The sequence below is a fragment of the Ruditapes philippinarum genome, unplaced genomic scaffold (genome assembly GCF_026571515.1).
Source record: "Ruditapes philippinarum isolate M1 unplaced genomic scaffold, ASM2657151v2 ctg1578_1_1_1_1, whole genome shotgun sequence".
Taxonomy (NCBI): domain Eukaryota; kingdom Metazoa; phylum Mollusca; class Bivalvia; order Venerida; family Veneridae; genus Ruditapes; species Ruditapes philippinarum.
Window position 1 is genome coordinate 237,676 of NW_026862400.1, and position 24,428 is coordinate 262,103.

Sequence of the window (24,428 nt, forward strand, 5' to 3'; positions counted from 1 at the left end):
GTCTGCCTAAATATATTACATTTATAAAGAGACCTGACTGTCTGCCTAAATATATATTACATTCAGAAAGGGATCTGACTGTCTGCCTTAATATATTACATTTTAAAGAGATCTGACTGTCTGCCTAAATATATTACATTTATAAAGAGATCTGACTGTCTGCCTAAATATATAACATTTTAAAGAGATCTGACTGTCTGCCTAAATATATTACATTTTAAAGAGATCTGACTGTCTGCCTAAATATATTTCATTTATAAAGAGATCTGACTGTCTGTCTAAATATATTACATTTATAAAGAGATCTGACTGTCTGCCTAAATATATTACATTTTAAAGAGATCTGACTGTCTGCCTAAATATATTACATTTATAAAGAGATCCGACTGTCTGCCTACATAATTATATTACATTTATAAAGAGATCTGTCTGCCTAAATATATTACATTTATAAAGAGATCTGACTGTCTGCCTAAATATATTACATTTATAAAGAAATCTGACTGTCTGCCTAAATATTTATTACATTTATAAAGAGATCGGACTGTCTGCCTAAATATATTAAATTTATAGAGATCTGACTGTCTGCCTAAATATATATCACATTTATAAAGAGATCGGACTGTCTGCCTACATAATTATATTACATTTATAAAGAGATCTGACTGTCTGCCTTAATATATTACATTTATAAAGAGATCTGACTATCTGCCTAAATATATATTACATTTATAAAGAGATCTGACTGTCTGCCTAAATATATTACATTTATAAAGAGATCTGACTGTCTGTCTAAATATATTACATTTATAAAGAGATCTGTCTGCCTAAATATATTACATTTATAAAGAGATCTGACTGTCTGCCTAAAAGTATTACATTTATAAAGAGATCTGACTGTCTGCCTAAAAATATTACATTTATAAAGAGATCTGACTGTCTGCCTTAATATATATTACATTCATAAAGAGATCTGACTGTCTGCCTAAATATATTACATTTATAAAGAGATCTGACTGTCTGTCTAAATATATATTACATTTATAAAGAGATCTGACTGTCTGCCTTAATATATTATATTTATAGAGATCTGACTGTCTGCCTTAATATATATTACATTATGATTTATAAGGATATATGACTGTCTGCCTAAATATATTACATTTATAAAGAGATCTGACTGTCTGCCTAAATATATTACATTTATAAAGCCTGGTCCAACTTTTAATTCCACAACAGAAATTATAAACATTTTATAAATCTCATGTACATCATTAGTTAGGTAATATTCATATAGACTTACATGTATTTGCTTTATCGGTATTTATTATTTTTACCATGACATATCCAGAGATTATACTCTTTTTGCAATATAAAAAATATAATTTACATTTTAACTGGATTTAGTGATAACTAACCACTTGTATTTCAATTTTTTTGTCTGTTTATTTTATGTTTCAGGCAATGTTTGTTATGTACATGTATAAAATATTATTTTCTTTTTTAAATAAATACATACATACAGATATTTTGTATTTTTTCTTATAACTGTGTAACAGATATATAATTATATTAAATAGTTTACATAACCCACAATTTCTGAAAGCTGTAAAAATAGATTGGCTCCAGATTTTATTTTGTTTCTGTTATAAAAAAAAATTTAAATAAAAAAGCTCAGACAAACTTGATGTACACTTTCTGACACACACATCAATACAATAAAATACATATAATTTACTTTTGCACAGGAAAATTAAACCAATCACTTAACTCTGTCACTGTGAAATAATCATACATACCAATGTGAAATGCAAAAAATCCACTAAAAACCTTATTTGAGCCGCGTCACGACAAAACCAACATAATGGGTTTGCGACCAGCATGGATCCAGACCAGCCTGCGCGTTCGCGCAGTCTGATCAGGATCCATGTTGTTCGCTGTCAGTTTCTCTACTTGTAATAGAGTTAGTAAGCGAATAGCATGGATCCTGATCAGACTGCGCGGATGCGCAGGCTGGTCGATGCGCAGGCTGGTCTGGATCCATGCTCGTCGCAAACGCACTATGTTGGTTTTGTCATGACACGGCTCATTTGTACACTGATGATTGAAATACAAATAACAAATTGTATACATGTACTCAATACTTTCACACTGAAACAAGAATATTTCTTACACTAATGTATGGTTCCCAAAATTATTTTGACAAAACCAAAAAGATGACCTTTTAATGGAAGTCTATTTTTAGCCTAGATGACCTTGACAAAAACTGACCTGAAAATGTCCATGTACCAACACACCAAATACAAAAAGGTAATGTATCAGTCAAAAATTGAAGGTGATCTGAGAAATGATAATCAAGTGTGACAGAAGGTGGAGCAAAAGCACAAATTGGCAACTACATGTACATGATTATGCGCCACCAAAAAAATACAAATTACATTTACAAGTATTATAAAATCAGTCACACTATCTAGACATATGTAAATAAAATGGATAAATAATAATCTTGATACAAGAAACTTCTGAGATAAACAATGGGTAAAGATGCTGGGTTAACAAATGAGGTTATTCATATACAATACATTCAAAGATCAAGTGGTAAAGATGGACAATAAAATCATTATAATGGCAGTACAACGGCAGTAAGTAAATAAAAACCTGTGTTTCTATTTAGGCTGTGATAGAATCAATTCCCATAACTACAGAATAAATCAAAATGTTTGTTTTAAAGTAATACTTAAATAATGATTTTTGTTTCCATAGATACCTTGCTAAATTTGTATTCCTGAAAACCTCTTCTGAATTTGAAAATGTCCTTTAATACTTGAACAGACTGCTATCAAAATACTGACGCATAATTAATGTAAAATTTGTACATAACGTAAGATCATACAATTTCTGTCAGCAAAATAGCTAATCCTGATTTGTTCTATGACTTTGCTTGTTAAACTGAGGCCTAATTATTGGAATGTTTCTGCAGTTTAGGAAAACTAAACTACCATAAAATTTTCTTGATTTTCAATCAAACATATAATTATGTCATATGCTCACAATATCAAATTGCACTACTGTACACATTATTTTGTTAACTGAATTGAATAAACCTAGACATTGAACATTACTATCAAGTTTTCCTGGGTTTATTTTTCTTTCTAAGTACAGGCGAGTCTTGTAAGTCAAAATCTTGTATGGGAGAGTATTGGGTGGGTTGTTGTTGTTGTTGCTGGTGAACATTGACCGCAGCTTGACGTTTCTGTACAAATGCCTGTGCCTGGCTCAACAACTGCTGACCAAATGGTAAAAGCTGGAACAGTATATAAAATACGGTAAAGGTGAATAAGTATAACCAAAACTTACGAGTAAGAAAAAAGTATATAAAATGGGTAAAAATAAAAATCTCTTCTATGTGGTACTGTACAGCAGAGGGTCTGAATCTAACAGTTGCTTTAATAAAACAGAAATCAACAAAACCCATTAAATAAAAGTCTACAGCATTCAACAAATTTTATGAGTTAATCAAATATTCCTTAACTAAGTTAGTGACGCTTTTTTATTGACTAAGGATAACAATCAATGACTATAAGGTTACACCTGAATATGCAAGAAAACTTGTTTCCGTATAGTTATTAAAGAAAAAAAAATAAAGGTCTTTAAGAAAGTTTGGCATAAAAGTTTGACAAGAAGCAACATATTTTTTCACCAAATATTTACATTAAATTCTTTGCAAAGGCTGACAGAATTAAAGCATAACAAAACAAGAATCAAGCTAAAAAGGTCATATTGTTACTATTTCCCTCATCATTTTAGTAACCTATAGCTTCTTTTTAATAAAATACAAACAACTAATAGTTCCCAACTCAAAGTAAAAGAACAATAAATGTTTGAAATAGTCTATAATACATGGGACTGATGCAATATTTCATGTCTGTTAAGTAATAGAGCATCAAACAAGAGGCTATCTGTTTTGTATGAAGGGGCATAGCTCCCGAGTATAAATCAGATTACAGAGTATTTTGATGTCCTTTCTCTTTGTATCATAGGCAATATGAAACCCCAGAAAAAAATAACCAATGAACTAGCATCTGAATATGATATTTCTAAGGCCACTATCCCTTTCTCTGCCGTCACAATATGTAAACCCCAGAAAAAAATGAGCCAATCAATGAATATGCTTTGAAGTGACAGTAATTAAAACCTGCACTCTGTCTACGATTTAACTCTGACACATTTTTAACAGAAAGGTCCCCAATTTAATACAAGTTGTTTGATAGAATGACATCAATTTTGCATCAAGCACTGAAATATGTATACCATATTAGGAGGCATATATTTTTTTTACCTTTTGATAATGGTAGACAGCAACTGCTATAAGGATGGTGAGAGGTAACACAAGTACAGAACTCTGACTCAACTCTTGTTCTACCGACTTCCTCTGTTAAATTAAACAAACACTAGATTCAAAATACACATTATAACATAAACAGAATATAACATTTGATTTCAGTGAAATATGGAATTACTTTTAGTTTATGCTTATATCTATGAAATACAGAGTTGAAATACTGGGTTTTAAAGCTGTACATTTTCAGATGGATACCAATAAGTTTAAAAAAAAATTTTTTTATGAAAAACCATGATAACAATTTAAGAAATGTTGCACTATTCAAAATCCAAGTGAAATTTATATTTACTATTTTTATCATAATTTTTCAACATAGTTACTCACTGAGGAAAGGTTTACCCTGATAAATTATTTTTTGGACACATTGTAAGGGATAATTTCCGTGGATAGTTAATGTTTAAGTCTAGCATAACAAATGCACTCAATAGGTTAATATTTCAACAAAAGATTTATTGACACATAGTTTCTAACAAAAGATGTGCTTAATCAAATCAACATAACAGATGGGTATACTGAGCAATATATGACAATATGTATTAACTCTTTTAAACAACGTCAGTATTGATTTACCTTTGGTTCAAATCTAAATGTAATATGCTTGTATGATAGGTTGGCCCTAATTTCTATCTCTGGCTGTACAAAGTCATGAGTATTCTTGGACAGCGAGGTTTCTAGACGCACAGTATATACCTGTAAAACATTGAATCAACATGTAAAATACAATCAAATTTAAACTGATTAGGTGAAAGTTCTAAAGTTACCACAATTAAGTCTTACACAGTGACTGACAATTGTATCACAAAACTTTTTTGTATAATCCAATTTCATAAAATCGGCTGTGAAAAGGTTAAAATCAACACCCAAGTATACTAATGGTGGTAATGATACCACCAGTATCAAGCCAGCTTCTCTCTCTACTGTAAGTGTTGGTAGCTAAATTTTAGCTTTTTGATATTATTGAAATCACAACTTGCACTAATGATAGACAGTTTCAAATTCAAAACAGACAAAGCCATTACACAAATTAAGCTTTTAAAGAGTGACAGATACCATAGGCAAGCATCCTATTGGATCTGAGAAGTATAAAATTTAATGTGTTTATAGGACATGAATGCCCCCATATTGCATTGTTTTGTCAGTCTACAGACAAACATGGGCAAATCAATATCTGCCCCCAACCCCCACCCTTTAAAGTGGGCTGAAATAGTTTAAATCACAAAATATACAATTATGTACTATCAGTAAAACAAAAGTTTATAGTTTTGTTAACTTACCGAATCGTCCATTTGAAGAGATGGTAGATAGAAGAAACTGACCACACCTAGTGGAGCAGTGAACATTGGTACACCTGGATTATCCTCCTTGTACAGTCTTACCTATATAATGGATTGAAATAGTTTCTATACATTGTATTATTTGTTCCCCAGGTACAATTTCACATTAAATTCAACCTTTCTTAAAGGGTCTAAATCTATATTTTATGAAATATTTCAATAAAAAATTTTAACAGTTAAATTAAATTGGTTTTATTATCTCTAAGGTTGCTGCTCTGAATTGGTTTTTCTCTTATTAACTTTAAAACTGTATGAAATGGGGCTTGTTTTTTTTGTTGTTTGTTTTTTTGTTGTTGTTTTTTTCACTAGGTTTCATATCAAAATGACATAGAAGAGATCATATTGAGACTTTCCAGCTTTAACTGGTGGAGGAAGACCTCAAGTGCCCCTCCGTGCATTATTCAAAATGGAACTGGCCAGTTTATTATATAGATATAAATCTGTTTCACTAAAAATTATTTGGCAGCTAAGTAATTGTGTTTATCTAATGAAATTTATGTTTAAATTACAATTTGTACCATTCAGTCATATTAGTTTATGAAAAAAAAAAATGTTCATTAAAGAGAACATAGATTACAATTTGTAACTTATGATTTACTCACAATTCATAGCATAGCAATACTGATTTAAAACTAAGCTTACTTTAAGAGAAGGTAAGAATTCAGGTTCTGTTACAACATTTCCACTGATGTCCATCTGATTCATACGTCTGAATGCAATAATGTTCACACCAACAAAGTCCGTCTTTTCAACCTGTTCGACAGAAAATCATATTCAGCTTTGGTAACATTTTAAAATTTTTTTTTACCAAAAATCCTAATTTAGCAATAAGTTCACATCAACAAAGACTATCTTTTCAATCAATCCGGTTGGAAAATATTCACAAGAGATAAACAAGCGGGCCATGATGGCCCTTAGGTCGCTTACCTGTATAAAGGCCCCCGGAGCGGTACCAGTTTAAACCCCAGGGCTTTTATTTGAACAAACTTGGAAGACACCCAATTAGAAGATGTTTCATGATGTTAAGTTTTTACAACACACATATAATGAAAAACAATGACCTCTGCTGCCCCCCTTCCCCCCCCCCCCCCCCCCGGCAGGGCAAATTTTAACCCAAGGGCTTTTATTTGAACAAACTTGGTAGATACCCACAAGAAGATGTTTCATGCTTAACATGTAACCTCTAACTAATTGGGTTTTTTAAAAGAAGATTTTTAAGTTTTTACTATACACATATAGTTAAAAACAATGACACCCCTGGGGCGGGGCCAGTTTTGACCCCAGGGCTTTTATTTGAACAAACTTTGTAGACACTTACTAGAAGATGTTTCATGCTTAATATCTAATCTTTAGCTATTTGGGTTTTTCAAAGAAGATTTTTTTAAGTTTTTGCTATACACACATAAGGAAAATCAATGACCCCCTGGGGCGGGGCCAATTTTGACCCCAGGGCTTTTATTTGAACAAACTTTGTAGACACTCATTAGAAGATGTTTCATGCTAAATATCTTAGCTCTAGCTCTTTGGGTTCTTTAAAGAAGATTTTTAAGTTTTTACTTTATGCATATAGGGAAAATCAATGACCCCCCGGGGTGGGGCCAATTTTGACCCCAGGGCTTTTATTTGAACAAACTTTGTAGACACTCATTAGAAGATGTTTCATGCTAAATATCTTAGCTCTAGCTCTTTGGGTTCTTTAAAGAAGATTTTTAAGTTTTTACTATATGCATATAGGGAAAATCAATGACCCCCTGGGGCGGGGCCAATTTTCACCCCAGGGCTTTTATTTGAACAAACTTGGTAGACACATACTAGAAGATGTTTCATGCCAAATATCTAAGCTCTAGCTCTTTGAGTTTTTAAAAAAAGATATTTAAAGTTTTTTCTTTCGGTTGCCATGGCAACCAGAGTTCTGCATGGAATTAAATTCTTTGAACAATTTTTAAAGGTGACCACCAAAGGAACATTCCTGTGAAGTTTGGATGAAATTGGCTCAGTGGTTTATGAGAAGATGTCATTTTAAGTAAAAGTTTACGGACGGACGACGGACGAAAAGCAATCACAAAAGCTCACCCTGTCACTTTGTGACAGGTGAGCTAAAAATGTCTATAAGGCGAATACAAATATATCAGAGATCGAAAATTCCACTTGTCCCCTCATAATTACGAGTAGAATTTAAGAGAACAATGCAGGACGAGTAAAAAAATGTTGCCTGTACTTTGGATTTAGAAGCAACTCATCCTGCAGGACAAGTAACACTGAAAATATTTTCCGATTTGATAGTGGAAGAAGAACAAGTCTTTGACAACAGGCAGCATATTCAACCTTTCACATTCATTGACAAAATTACAAAGATTCTGTAAGTTATAAAACTATACCTACCAAGACAATTCTAGACTTTGGTGCCGCCCGTTCAATATGTTTGTTCATGTCTCCAATTTTCAGTCTTATCTCATACTTGCATTTTGGCTGCAAACAAGAAAACAGATGCATTATTCTTGTACTAGTTTATAACAAAGATTGTATGCTTTTTACATGTCTCAACATTGCTTTTTGAAATAGGTTTTACCAAAGGAAAAAATTCATTATTACATTGATATTCAACAATGTCTTCTGTGCGCAACTCCTCCAATTCTGAAGGGAACTGAACAAAACATTCATCAAACTATTGTCACAAAGTGCTTATGCCCAAGAAATGCTTTTATTTTTATCTTTGAAAATCTTTTTATTTTGTGGTGCACTGAATAGTTTCGAGTAAGTTACACATTGAATAATTATCTGAACCATCTTTTATTTCTGTTGCTTTTTCGGCAAATGGTACAGTTATAGTGATTTGTATTTCTAAGAAAGTCAAAATACTACCTTGTTTACATTTTGCTACTTTTTTTGACAAATTATTTTGCATTAAGCACTACTTTCTTCAGGTAACAAGTATCTAACATGCTCTAAAACCGTTTTTCTTAAAGTAATAAAATTCATGTTTGTTCTAAAGAAAGTTTATTTCTGACGCATTAGTGCCTTTTACATAGGATATTACATAAGTTGACATATTATTAAAGAAGTATAGCATAGTGTTACAGAGCAAAGCTGGAACTTATTAAAATCAAGTCAATTTGGGTTTCAAGTCACATGCGACTTTTCAGCTTTACCGGTAAAGAAGATTTCAGATGCCCCTTGCTATATAGTATATAGCTATCTTCCAAATGACCAAACACAGGCCATGTAAAGAATTAGTACAGAGTAATCATATATATATATTATTTTATATTATTAGTTATAAAGATCGTTGACAGGTTATATGGCCCTATATAAACGGCTTTTTTATAAATATAACCCGAGCCATCAGGCGAGGGTTATATTGCAAACAGCCGTATATAGCCATTTATATACGGCCATATAACATGTCAACAATCTTTATAACGAATTTATAATACAGCAAGCATCATTTTTAGAGATAAAAACTAAGATTTCTTCATGAATCGACAGCAGCCGTGTATATAAAACTATATAAACGTCACGATTATCCAATGAAAAATGACGTTACAAACGTGCAGTATTATAAATATATATTATTTTATCTATTACCTGTAGACCTCGTATCCTGTAGTTACCATTGGCTTCTGTTTTACTCTCTTCCTGATACATAGAACAATCATCAATACCTAGCGCTTCCACAAATACACCTGGCTCTGGTTCCCCGTTTAATGATGTAACCTGACCGTAACAACTGAAATAAACATAGAATAGAATTGGTCGGTCTAATTACCCCAAGACACCCTATGACTACTCCAAGACACCCAAATAGAATACAGTTTGAAGTTCTTAACTGTTAAAAAAACTTCAGAGATAAGAGTGCCATGGAAACTGAGCAATAAGCCAATATATGCACCAAAAACAAATATTACCATAAAGGATGCAAAAATTCATCAAATAGCAATCATGACATCCCTCAGATGTTACTGCTTATAAAATTGTTTAAGCTTTTTTAATTGTTGTAAGCTATTTTTGTGGCTATTTTCCTTTACGTGGCTACAAAGAACAATGGACACAACAATGGAGTAGCCACATAAGTGTCTTCTTGTTAGAACTCCTACCATATTGTCCTTTCATAGATTGATATACAGTGAAATGTGTGAACACCTATATACTATAGATACATTTTTAGTTATATTTATGAGCTCAAATATTTCAGTCTGTGTTTTATTTATTTATTCTAAAAATCAGGTTACAAAACTTCTGCATAGACTTACCTGTAGGCTGTCCTGACACCTCTAATGCTGACCTCGACAGTGGTACCTTCAAGGACTTCGAGCATTTGTGACACGGGCTCAAACTTGTACTCCTTCATCATAGGACGTAGAAAATATTGACCAGGACTCTGTCAAATAATTATTATTATACAATGAAATTATGGGGCAGCATTCTTCAAGAATCAAATTATTTTACCAGGTCAAGAAATATTCCATCTCACAAAAGGATATTTGTCATGGTATAAAATTGCTCACTTAATGGAGAAAGAATGTATGAGCAACCTGGTTGACGGTCAATAGAGTTTGCTATATCTACTGATGCTTTAATTCATGCAACATTTCAAGCTTTGAATTAGGTTTTTTTAGTCGTGTAAAGGACTTAAGGTCATTTTGTAACTTTCCAGCTTTACTAGAGGAGGATGACCTAAGATGAACCTTTGCGCAGTATTTCCAGAACAAACAGGTATCTGAGTTAAAATCTCTGGACACCCGAGTTAAACCATCAACCTTCCATAGTCATGCATAAGATCCGTTTGAAACTTCTAACTTAAAAAGATATTATAGCATAAAATTGGCTATTTTTTCCTCTTTTGCCCATGTTATAACGGGACCAAAACCATGTGTTAACATAGTCACGCGCTCTTGTTATAGCCCGGTTTCACCTATGCGCAATACATACAGGGCCCAGTAAACAAACAAACAAAAAATGACGATTTGGCCTGTTTGCCAAAGAGTCATGCGCTCTTGTTATATTGAAATTTATTGATTCGAGGGCCTCAGTCGCATATTCAAGTAACTATGCCGGAAAAACGGCGTATAGACATCGGTGCTAATCTTGGTTGTCGCCCTTTCTAAGAAACGGACAGTTGTCAATGTAAACAAATACAGTAGAATCTACCTGTCATTCAGTTTAACACTCCGATTAACTTACAAAACTAGATAACACAAAATTAATATGAGAAAATGTTTTTTATTTATGTTAATGTTGATAAATGCTCTTTATATTTCTTTGAGAGAATAATGCTTAGTGCCTGATTTTTTTGTAAACTTGTTTGCTTGAAAAAAAAACCGATTCTGATGTCACTGATCTTTTTCTACCGTCAATCTGAAATCATTCTAAGAATTTCTGAGGGTCATGTTTTGTCTTGGGTAGAGGGTAGAGTAATGTAACGTTTTTTTTTTCTTGAGATAATAAATCTCCAAAGGCCAAGCTTTGTTAAATCAATTAAAATTCAAAATTTCGTTCGGTTCCGAGAATTTTCCAAGTTGTTGGCCCCGGAAAAATGAAACGCATACGTAAAACATAGAATTGGATAAATACCGTCCAAGCACAAGAATTTAATGTAATTGTGTTTTGTATAAACTATACATCACGAATCTGTTTGAAAATTTTATGCTATAATAGCGTCAACGCACGTTTATTTCGTGTTATAAAGTCTGCAGAGTCCCTCGGAACTGTTGGAGCCCTCGCCCTACCGGGCTCGGGCACCAACCGTTCCTCGGGACTCTGCAGACGTTATAACACGGAAAAACGTGCTTTAACCCTATATTGAAACTTTTAACTTATGTAGATAGCTATGACTTACGAGATTCATAAACACCATAGTTCCATCTTCATGTGTAAGATTATTACTCCTGTATTGTTTACCTCCACTTAACGAAAGTAACACTTCCGATAGTGGCTGATCTGCTTCATCAATTATCTATTAATAGAACAAATTGTTTCATAGTACTATAATCTTTTTCATCAGACATGTGTTATCATATAAATCAGTTGGTAAAACAGATATAAATTATCAATAACTGTAGTTACTCAAATTTATGAATAAAATGTTAATATTCAAATTTAAGGAAAGTTAAGAAAACATCTTTAAAACTACATAATTCAACAGGATTTATTCTTAAATATGTCTGTTAATATAATAATACCATGAAGCCATTCTCGTCTTCTTTTTACACAGTTTTCGTATATAAAAATTTTTAATACATGTGTGCCATATGCGAAGGTCTTTCCAACTGTGACTAATTATTCAAAAAATTCCAATATGGCGGCTTGCATACATACTCATTAGACTCACTATAGTCCTTACGGTTTTCAAACAGAAGATGGTTTCACATTTTAACACTTATAATATTACTATAAGCCTACCTTGACGTCAACTCTACTGAGTTTTCTAGCCTTAAATACGGCCATTTCTTCCTCATCTTTCTCCAGTACATATCCATCTTTCTCGGCCCTTACCTGGTAATCAAAACCCTTGTGAAGGGGACCAATTCTGTGAAGAAATAATAAATAGGGAATAAATGAGATTGTTTATAAACCAGAGAACTATCTACCTTTAATTATAATATGAACAAGCAAATTCAGTGAAATAATAAATGTGCAATTATAAATTACATGTATGTTCTGACAAAAATGATTTCTTAACTTAATCAAATATTGAATACAAGCAAATTCAGAGACTTTGTACCACCAACAGTATGCGAAAGAGAAAGGTCAAACTAGAAATGTGTCCATAGGACACGGGTGCCCCCACACTCCACAGATTTGTCAATCTTATGTCTGTAGGTCAAATTTTTTTTGGCTACATACAAGTACTACAAATACTGAATAAATCCATAAGTACACATGCTGACCAACATTCTTGAAAACTTTCAGGTCTACAGGTCAAATACTTTTTGAGTTACGTGCAACGCAAGTTGAATATTGTATTGAATATGTTTTACTAAGTCAATGGCAGTTACTCTAAAAATACTACAAATATCCACAGGAAAATACCCAGGTGCACAACTACACATGCTGAGCAATATTCTTGTAAGGTTTCATGACTCTAGGTCAAATTTTTTAGTTATGTGCGACGAAAGTTGAAAAATGGCAAATTTTTAATAACTCAAGGGCAATAACTCTAAAAATACTAAATATATCCACATGAAGATACCAAGGTGCACAACTTCACTTGGTGATCAACATTTCTGTAAGGTTTCATGTCACTAGGTCAATTACTTTTTGACCTACATGCAACACAAAAAGAGAACAGACAGATGGACGGACAGACGGACAAGGGTAAATCTAAATGCCCCCCCCCCCTATAGTGGGGGCACAATAAAAATATTTCAATCCTTAACCCTAAATCTGATGAATGGACAAGTTGAAGCAGTCCAGTATCAGTTTTAGGGATATCATTTAGAAAGAAATGGTCAGACTGCCTTGGGATTTATACTGCCTATAAATTGGTGTTTTTGGTCCATAGTAGTGCTGCAAATCAGCCCATTTTACTAGCCTATTTAGAGGGGTAACTGGTCTATGTCAGCCAACAGCAAGTTTCATATACCAAAATGTTCGTCTGGGTCTGTAGTTTAGAGATCCAAGATGGCGTCAAAGATGGCCGCCAAATCCATAAATATTCTAGTATATTTACGTTGGCTTATTTTCTTTTTCAGTTTTGCAAATCAATTGAAATTTTGCATAAAATTTCTTATTTTCAACTTACTCATGCTATAAAGTTTGACTTTATTGATTTTTTTTCTAGTTTTCATAGCCTAATTTAAACGAAAGAAGAAAAAATATGTTGCAAACTGGGTGTGCTTTCTGAATATGTGTAACTTATTAGTTTTATTCTTGTTTAAACTGAATTACATTCATGATTTCGTTTAATACAGCTTTAAAACTATATCTTCACATATTTAAAATAAGTTAGAATAAGCCAACTATGCCATAAATGTGTTTTATTAATCTGAATTCATATACAAAGTGGGTGGGGTATTACGAACGGGGAGTCAACTTTAAATTAAATACTTTTTTAGTATTATATTATAATAGTGATATTAAAATAATTAACAATTTTATTTAATTGGTTAGTGATGAGACATCTTACCTTTCATAGAAAATGCCCTGCATGTGTGTCTAAATGTTGAAATATCTCTTTTATTTGTTGTATGCACACAATAAGGAACTAATTTACTGATCTGCAATTCGGTATTTGCGTTGACCTTGTGCTTGCCTTTTGTTAAGGATTTGTTTGCAAGTTTGTTCCTCCTTAGCCATAAACATTCATTGTTAGTCTTCAAATATGATTTTTGATTATACTTGTAGGTCACTGTTCAAGACCCATAAGCTACCAAGCATTTATTAGGAAATAATAATAATCTATTTATTAACTTACAGAATTTTTCGGACAAGATTAATCTCCACAACCATCATTATTGTAGGTTACTTCCCTCTAATATGTTTTTATTTCAAAGAGTTATACTACTTTATGAATAAGAGAATTTCTTTATTATGCAGGCTGTTGATTTTAAATAATCGCGTGTGCTGTCTGACATGTAGCTCTTGTTTTAAGGCATTGGCTTAACATATGATAATCTACAATTGAACCATATTTGGAGTTTTGTCATTATTGATAATGGATATAATATATACATTAAAATGTAAGATGCAATTTGCTAGAACATAAAACGGGTAGGTTATTCAGTTTACAGTCTTTTTCTGCTAGACTGGATCTGAATTATGAATAAAATATTATATAAATATAAATATATATATATTGAGTGAATTGAAAATATATATTATTTTCTTTTTAGCTCAACTATTCGACGATTAAGGACAACTATCCTAGTCGCCCGAGCGTCGGCGTTAAAGTTTGCGTACCATCTCAAAGTCCATTGACATATGTCATTGAAACTTGCACACTTGTTTACCACCATGTCCTCCACTTTAACACTGGAGGTCTATCAAGCATTTTGACAGAATTATGCCCCTTTTCTCAACTTTGAATTTACGTTACCACCTCAGATAATTTCAAAATTCCATCGATATATCGCTTTGAGACCTTGCACACTTGTTCACCATTATAATCTCAACCTGTGTACAGAGGAGGTCACTGTATCAAGCTTTTTTACAATATTATGTCCCATTTTTTTACTATCAAGCACTGAGAATAGTCGAGCACGCTGTCCTAATGACAGCTCCTGTGTATGAGTTTGAGCATTTTGTTTCAAGTTTGTTGTTAACTTCATGGGAGGAATTAAGAAGAGCTTTCACTTGGACGAAAATAGCTAATCTTTTCCCTGGCGGGTACTTGATAGTAATACTATGTGCTAGGGGAGCGTAGAGTAACATGCACTTTTCAGTACCGTCCATGAACAAGCTCAATCAAACCGAGTCTGCAACAGCAGGTTAACAGGTTCCCCGTACATTTAATCAATGATGTTATATTTTCGATCCTTGAAGATCGTTCAGCACAACATTATTGTCGTGTACACATCATGACATGTAATGTGGTACTTTTTGTTTCTTCTATTTGGCCTTTTTCAACTTGGGTGGTTCCAGTATTCCTACTTGAATACTGTATAATCACCCTTAGGATATGTTGCCTGCTTTTTAAATTTGTCTTTTGACGTCTTATCTGTGATATGCAGGCTTCATAACCTCAGATCCCCTTCCAAAATTCCATTTTATTTAGTTCCGCCCATTGTTTTCTCGTTTAGGGCAAAAGCATTCTTTTACTTGGGGACCATACGCCGCTTTTCATGGTATGGCACTACTGTGTCACATTGAAGGTTCCATGATAACCGCCGTATGAACACATCTGCGGATGTTTCTAAATTCAAAATTTCACCGTTTTCGTGTTAAATGTTGAATTCTGCTTAAGCCGGTGCTAGGGGGCGTGGACGGTAACTTGCATTTTCCAGTACCGTCCATGAACAGGCTCAATCAAACCGAGCCTGCAACATTTTCAATACTGTCGTGTTGGACTTTCTTTAGGGATTCTGTTTTACTATATCAAAACAGCGTTATATTAATAGGTCCTTCGGGATGGTGATGTTTGTGTCGGTAGTTTTCAATCCGGATCACAGCAGTAACCATATTGAATTTACCAGAGCAGTTCAACCAACGCATCGTTCCTGGGCAGGCGGTCAAGCAGTTTACCAGTACTGGTTGCCTTCACTTTCGCAAGGAACTGAAACTTCTGTACATAGCAGAGAAGTGGTACAGTGCGAATAACCGTAGAAACTATTTCATTATCAATCACAACGAAAGTGACCTGCCCCGTCCGGGAACCAAACACGGGTTGCCCGATTCATAGTCCAACGCTCTACCTATTGAGCTCACCGGACGACTTGGTCTTTCGGAATCATTGATTGCAAAACTTTTATAGTTGAGGATTGGATACTACTTAGTCGGTACTAAGAGACGTGAGATATGGTCTCTCATGAACAGACCCCATCAAACTGAGTTTGAATTATCAACTTTGCCATGTTTAATTGCTCTCAAAGGATCTTCTCTTTTCCTGATTTTTACAATCATAATGTCAATGACATGTTAGTTTACTTTATTTACTTTTATATTGTTACTTGAGGGATTTTATGTTAAGTCTCTCTACTATTTCACAACCGGGAGCTATACGTTGCATTAAATAGCACTTACCGCTACCTAGATAATATCCTTAACATAATTAATCAAATTTGATCAAGTGAAATCTTAAATATATCTAAGTGAACGTAAAATGAATAATACAAACTCTTAATATTTTCAAATTTAAACATTTCTATCATTAACAATAAGATTGTACATAACTAAAATCTATGATAATTGTTTTTTTTAAATGACGTTGTTAACTGTTCACATGTACTTCATGCAACATCATATTGGGTACATATATTTCTAAGTTAATTAGATTTGCCTGGGATGATTCTAATGAACGCAATTTATTTATTACTGGCAAACTTCTTTGACAAGGCTTTCGCTATCATAAATTACGTAAATATTTTACAAAGTCCTGTCGTCGTAATTCAGATATATTTAAAATTTAATTGTACTTTAAAAACTCTTTTACGTCTAGGTATAAGCAGGCCTGATTTATGTGGAGATGACAGCTTATCTGTGGCATGAAGGCTTCATAACCTCTGATCCCCTTTCAAAGTTCCATGCTATTAAGTTCCGCCCATTGTTTTCTTGTTTAGGGCACTCACATTCTTGTACTTGGGGACCATACGCCGCTTTTTATGGAATGACACTAACGTGTTCCATGATAACCACATTATAAGCGCGTCTGTGGTTGTTTCTTAATCCAAAAGTTCACCATAACCATGATTTGAATGTTGAATTCTGCTTAATTCGGTGCAAGGGGGCGTGTACTGTAGTTTGCACTTGACAGTGCTGTTCTTGAACAGGCTAAATCAAACCGAGCCTGCAACATTTTCGTTTTTTGTGCGTTCTTTATTGTTTTAATTTCATCTTCTATCTTGGTAAGTGATGTTCTTGTTGCTCTGCCTTCCTTTAAGGCATCGAGAAGTTTAGTTATGGTAATTAGGCTGTACCTTAATTGTACACGATCAATTGTATGTATTTAATTTGTTTCGTCTAATGTAACCATAACAATTGTTAGAATTTTGCTTGGCGGGGATTTATTTTATTTACACTGTGATGTCATATAGGAACACACCGGTAGTGGTAATTGCAAGTTACCTACCATCCACACCCTCTAGCACCGGCTTAAGCAGAATTCTCAATTTTAAATAAACTGGTACACTTTTAAAGGAAGTGAAGACACGTCTTTAAATGTATACATACGAAGTGATCATGGTATCTTCAATGTAAAATGTTTGTGCAATTTCACAACATACAACATATTGTCCACAAGAAATAGAGAACAATGGGCGAAACTAAATAAAATGGATTTATATAACGGGATCAAAGGTCAGAATACAATCTTTAAAAGCAGGTAACATATTCAAAGGCATATTATAGACTATTTAAAACATATAAACCTTATGTTTTATCCGACTACTATGCATGTTTCATGTAACCGAAGGTCAACAGAGTAATGATCTATGTAGATAAAATATCAAACTTTTTAAATGGCTATTTTGTCAATTTAAGAAAGTTCAAAAAATAAATTACATTTCATTTGACATAAAAAGGTCTGTAATATAAAAATAAATGAGCAGAGGTTGTTTTGCATACATAGTACTTTTCAAATCCTTAGATGAACTTACAACAAAATCATGCTTATTAAATTTTTGAACAGATTTTTAGATCTGACAGGATACCTGTAATAGTATCACACTTTGAAAATCACCTTATGTTTATTAACTTACGTAAATATTGTCATTCCATATAATCAGTATAATCGAGGGGTCAGAGTTTCTTTAGATTTTTATTCATAGTGGGTGGGGTACGATTTGAACAATAATTCATTAAATAACCAGAAGCAAATTGTCATATTCCTGGTTTATTATGTTAATCAGTTACATGGACTGCACTAAAGAAGCTATAATTTGACAGAAACACAAAATTTGGGGAAATAATTGATAGAACAAATAAGTACCAGTTACAACCTTACTTAGAAAAACTATTTTAATGTACCGCCTCTCATTTTATATGTCTTACTGCATAATTACAAAGAAAGATTTCTTCAGATATGATATGAATGCATTAAAGCATTACTCTCATGAATACATTACAATAGTGGAATAACAAAATAAGTGATAAATATTTCTCTGTTTAAGCTAAGACAAGAGTATCATAGCAAAAAACTAGTGATGGAAATCGGATGAAATTTGTCCCAATCGATCGTCGGTTCAATCGGATGGGACATAATCGATTACTTTCCGATTAAAGTCGCGTTAAAAAGAAATAGGGAAGAAACATTTTCTCCCAAGGCACTTGATTATATTCAGTAATATGAACTTCATTTAGCACTTTTCAACACAGTTTTAACCCTATTTAGTTTACGAAATAGATTTAATTTTCCAATGGATGTCAAATAATAACATTCACATCACATTATATTACTATTGTTTACATCACGTATTGATCCTATTCAACTCCAAATTGTCTCTGAGATAATTTTTTTGCCATCGGCGAGGTGTTCCTTAAAGAAAATTATCGTCAGAATTAATTCGTTTTGATACTTTAAACATTTTCGACGACGTCGCGGAACAATTTTTTGTGAATCGATTATTGTCGCTTTACATAACAGTAACTGATTATCAGCGACTTGCGACAATCGGAACATCACTACAAAAAACCACAAGTTTAGCATTATTTTGCTTTATTACGTATAAAAAAGCAAAAAGCAATCTGTTTTCTCAAATAAAATTAAATCTCTTCGTATAAAACGCTTTAAATGATATCTTCCGTGCAAAAATTTCACTTGAAATACAAAAGCGGAAACAAATATGAGCAAATATTAATATTCTAGAATATTTAGGGATTTGGCGGCCATCTTTGACGCCATCTTGGATTTTTAAGCTACGCATCGGACTTGAACCAAATGAATATTCATTCCGGAAACTACAGACCAAGACGAACAATTTGGTATATAAAACTTGCTGTTGGCTGACATAGACCACTTCGGTGTCATTTTACCCTATGAATTTGCAGCACTATAGGGAAGGGTCATATGTATTGAGACAATACATATGACCCTTCCCTATGGACCAACACTTTTGAAATAATGGAAAAACTTTCCAGTTTTTTGGTGTGTGTTTTTTTTCAGGAAGTAAAACCACAATTGTTTAAATATTTTCAACTTACTTGAAGCCTCCATTACTACCGGTCAGTGTTGTGACAGGGTCGACTTTCTCCTCACTATCGTAAACAGTGATCGTGACATCAGCTAGCGCCGGCTCAACGTGACCTATTATAAACAAACCTCGTTCGCCACTGAATTTTATCATTTCTCCTGGACAGGAATCTAAATATGAAGAAAGGGAACATTTGATAAGTCATTTAATACTACTGATTAAATTTTTTTGTATACTGACGCTAAATTTCTTTCAATATACTTAACTGTTTTTAAATATGTATGAAATTCACTGAACATCAAAAGCAAAAGTAAAATTTCTGTCCCATCAGTATAGAGCAAAACCAGTCTCCACTTAATGGATTGCAGTCTAACAAAGATTTTATATTTCTGACTGGTTAACTTTTGCATTTTGATCTTGACCTTAAATCCAGTCTGTTTGATTAAAATGTTAACTAATGTTGACCTGAGGGTCAAGATTTATACAATTTTTGTAGAAATCTACATATTAATACCACATGCCAAATATCTTAGCTCTGGGCTTGGTAGTTTCATAAAATTAGACTTAAATGTGTTTTTCTCTATTAGTTTATATAAATCAAGTGACCCCGGGACAGGCCAATAATGACCCAGGCAGGTGCGTAACATTATATGTCAAAAATTTGCAGGAACATAAAAATAGTGTATTGGCTTTATCAGGTATAAATATAGATAATTCAGTTACCTCCAACAATGTTAACTTCCATGGAGGGTGGTGTGTACAACATCTCTGAGCTTTTCACTGTTACAGCAAGTTTCTCCCCTGATCTGCAAAATACAATTTACACAAACAATTAAAAAGACCCCATTTATCTTGTATATAGTCTGAGAATTTTTTTTATAACTTTGTGAAATTTTTAACAGTCTAAGGCATGATCAGGCATCTAAATAGAACCATCTTTTTCCTTAAAGGCACCTACTATCCATAGGAATTACCAGTAACATGTCTAAATACGCTGGAATTTCCCTTTTCTCTATTAGAAATAGGTAAAATTTTGACAATAAAACTACTATATTCTGTCATATTTTGCTTATAATACATTCAAAGCATCACTTTGACTGAGAATATTTATAGATTTTCTTATTTCTTTAATTTTTTTTATTCTAATTCTTTCTAAAGATTTATTTCACTCATCAGAAGGCATGCTGCTTTAAATTTTTCAATTCCATTTTGGCAAATGATATACTGGTAATAAACTTTCAAAAATATATTGAAAATATTTCAAATATTAATTTCAAAAATAACTTTAGACTGGTTACCTAGTCCAGTGGGAGAATTTATAAACTTGTGGTCCTTTCACTTCCTGTTTAGAACCATTACCACCAGGTGCACTGTCAACTTTGAGCGGTCCCAGGTTTGTGGTAGACTGGTCCAGTCCTGACACAATTGTCACCATCAGATCCTGGACTGGTAGCTCAGTTTTTACAACACCGTGTACAAGGTGTGATACTGCTGTGAGGGTGAGTGTCTCCGGATTTGAGCTAATGTGTTAATAACAAGATGATATATCATTAAAATACAGAAATTATGAAGTACTGAAAAAAAACATTTATCACTTGCCAACATAATGTTTAAATTTCTTTCCATAACAAATTTTACATCTTAATTAGAACTGACAAAATGAGCTTTGATTTTTTACCTTCTTCCTCTAACTTTTTTGACTGTCAAAAAAAATTAATTTCACATGAATTTCAAGGATAACACTGAAAGTTTATGACAAAAATATGATTATCTAGAACTAAAGAGGACAATTGCTTGTGTAAATTTCCTTTTTAAACACTGGTTACAGACTCACACAGCCAAATTTATATAATGAACTTGGCCAACTTTGAATTTGGACCTGTCCACTGTTATTTACAGGTGGCTCAGTATTAAAACTAATAAAATTACTTAGGCAACAGTATAGAGAGTCAGTTTTTACCAATCTGCAAGTTGTTTCAACCTGGGGCCAGTTTCTCAAAGCTCTGTTAAATTTAACCATCTGTTAAATTAACAGTCCGTTAAAATAGCTAACCGACTGTTACTTAACATTCGGTTAAAAACTTGTTGCTCAAAACTTTTTAACAGGAGTGTTAATTAACACCCCTGTTAAATTTTAACCAGCTGTTAACAGGTTCATTCAATCCCATAATTCCCCATTCTGTAGTCTGCAAAATGTCGTCTGAATTACCAAAGTAAAACATGTTGTCTAAAATAATCATGATTAAAAGATAAGAGCAACAAATTTCAATATTAACAAAACTCTTCTTCTTAAGGAATAGGTAAATGGAAATTTTGATGTGTTAACTCAAATTCTGACACATTTCACATTATTCACATATATACATTATGTACACTGCATAAAAAATGGATGCTGACATCAGACATGATCAATAAACCACAGGAAAATTACTTAGAAGTACGCTATAAATTATGTAGTTTGGTTTATTATTCAAATGCTTTGTAATTTATTACCGATACAGGTCTATCGGCCTTTGTGATTATATACCTGCACATTTGAATTCGAACCATGCATTATTCTACAACAAAGCAATCAAAATTGATATCTATTTCCTAAATTTATCAGTGACAAATTCATGGAAACCTGAAATTTATAAGGACACAAGATAAGTAGCTGTATGATATAATCAACATACAGAGCAACGTGTATTGAAAAGTGGACCAACCTAAAAAGCTTTTGTGTTAAGGCCCATACATGTTGCTGGAAACTGGTAATTCTATGCTACCTGCTGAGTAATGAAATCAAATTAGATGTATAATTCAAAAAGCATAACCTCTTTTACAATAATAAACATTGAACTTCGAACTGTGATCATTTCCCATGTGAGTTGATTGAGGATATTATTTTATTTAATCTCTGAGAGATCATTGTCAGAAGCAAAAATAATATATATGTTTGAAGATAATCGTAACATAATCGTAACCAATTATCATTACAATTTTTGCTTCGATCGATTATTTTTTACGATATCTCAGAATACCAATTAAAACAGAAAAAAGTGATGTAGAACTAAATAAATATGGTTAGTTACAGAATAACATCCACACAAAATTGTCTAAATGGACACTTAAAATTGAAATACCTTATTTTATTCATTGTATGTATCATTGTGTGTTTTAAACCCAAGCAAAAACAAAAAAAAAACCTAACCCTAACACTATAATTTATGGTAATGATTAAATACATTTATAAAATTTAAACAGCGTCATGTAATAGAAGAAATTTCTATTGGAGAAAAATGAACTATTAGGAATTTGTTAAATTTGTTTCTTCATTATATCTATTTTGATATTCTGCATATATTTCATTAAAGTACGACTGTCAATGCATAAAAACAGATATCACACATACAGATTCATTTCTAGGATCCCTCCGTTAAATTTTAACGGAGGTTCAAACCTCGATTAAATTAACAGACAGATTCAGCTGTTAAAGTGGCAGTTAAAGTGAGCGTTAATTTTGAGCAACAGAATTTAACACAACGGTTAAATTTAACCGTCCGTTAGTGGATTTAACAGACGGTTAAATTTAACAGAGCTTTGAGAAACTGGCCCATCTATAAATTTGGCAAAGGCTGTCTAAGGTTTAATAACTTTGTTATTCTTTTCAAAATACAGCTACATGTATGTGTATATACAAGAATAATTTTTCTAAATTTTTCAATGTAATAAGTTTGTGTATTTAAAAAAGACATTGGTCATCTATATATATGTATAAACATACGTGTCATAGGTATAAATTTCCTTCTCAAACTTGTGGCACGAGTCTGGTGTGAGCTTGTAAATACCTGGTTGAGCCAGACAAAACCGGTTCTTGCCTTTGTTTAGCTCAAATGATCCCACACTGCCTTCCTTCTTTTCCTGGGCAAAATGCTGTATAAAACCAATTTAGAACATTCTGTTTTTAATCTCATTAAAATAATGTCTAAGATTAGCTGGCAAAACAGTGCCATCTGATCATGGTCTACTATTCGCTTTTCAGTCAGTATATATTAATTATGAAATTTTCCCTATAAATAACGAATGGTTTTGTCCAGATTGGAAAACAGACAAGTCCCTTTAAGATATTAATGGTGGAATGGGATAGTTTCGGACTTAATGCTCTCTAATTTATGGGAAGCATTTTATAAGTATAGTCAAAAATAAATTTTAAACATTCAAGTATAACATGTCATAGGAATCTTTTGAATAATATAGACAAAAGGTATATCAATCCAGAAAAATTTTCGCATGCTAAACAAACATTACTATTGCAATACTATTGCATCACATTGCAAGTGGCGGCGTGGCCAAATGGTTAACATGCTAGAACAGTAATCTAAACATTGCTAGACTTGTGGGTTCAAACCCAGTCAGGGACAAGCTGTTGTTTCTGTAAGCAAGAAACTTTACACTCAATGCTTAGGACTGGTTGGTTTCACTTAGGGAGTTTAGTGTGATTTAATAAACTTAAAGACTCCAACACAAACTAAAATAAAATGCTATTAACTAAACTAAAACTAAACATGACAACTAAACATTACTATCCAGAACACATGGGTTGTCCATATTGTATTTAAAGACTCACCAATGTTATAGGATGAGATATGGTACACTTCAGTATATATCCTGTCTGTAGAAACTGTAGATTCTCTACATTAGAGTTGCCCACTTCAAAGTCTACAGTCTTCTCTTTCCAACATAAACTATCCCTCATTATAGTTGCTGTAATTCAACAATGTTCAGTAAATGTAATTTGACTTTAATTCAAAGGAAATTCCATAAAAAAAAATGGACTAAACAATTCAAGGTTATAAACAGAATTGTAATAAAACAAATTTCAGTTGATATAAACTGATCTTTATCTTAAGGCAACTCTGTAAAAAAGCTGGA

General features: G+C 32.7%; 1 protein-coding gene across 1 annotated transcript in view; it reads right to left on the bottom strand.

Moving 5' to 3' along the window:
- Positions 1-1,704: 1,704 nt before the first annotated feature.
- Positions 1,705-24,428, bottom strand: part of LOC132718992 (BOS complex subunit NOMO2-like) — a 45,936-nt gene continuing 23,212 nt past the window's right edge. The window contains exons 15-29 of the mRNA XM_060702724.1: positions 24,124-24,260; positions 23,281-23,429; positions 20,816-21,037; positions 20,241-20,323; positions 19,528-19,687; positions 12,136-12,262; positions 11,573-11,689; positions 9,987-10,114; positions 9,322-9,463; positions 8,119-8,205; positions 6,379-6,489; positions 5,677-5,778; positions 4,973-5,092; positions 4,340-4,432; positions 1,705-3,304 (exon numbers count right to left, since the gene is read on the bottom strand). Of these exons, the coding sequence (XP_060558707.1) occupies positions 3,125-3,304; positions 4,340-4,432; positions 4,973-5,092; positions 5,677-5,778; positions 6,379-6,489; positions 8,119-8,205; positions 9,322-9,463; positions 9,987-10,114; positions 11,573-11,689; positions 12,136-12,262; positions 19,528-19,687; positions 20,241-20,323; positions 20,816-21,037; positions 23,281-23,429; positions 24,124-24,260 (1,958 nt within the window). The 3' untranslated portion in view covers positions 1,705-3,124. The remainder of the gene's footprint in view (positions 3,305-4,339; positions 4,433-4,972; positions 5,093-5,676; positions 5,779-6,378; positions 6,490-8,118; positions 8,206-9,321; positions 9,464-9,986; positions 10,115-11,572; positions 11,690-12,135; positions 12,263-19,527; positions 19,688-20,240; positions 20,324-20,815; positions 21,038-23,280; positions 23,430-24,123; positions 24,261-24,428) is intronic.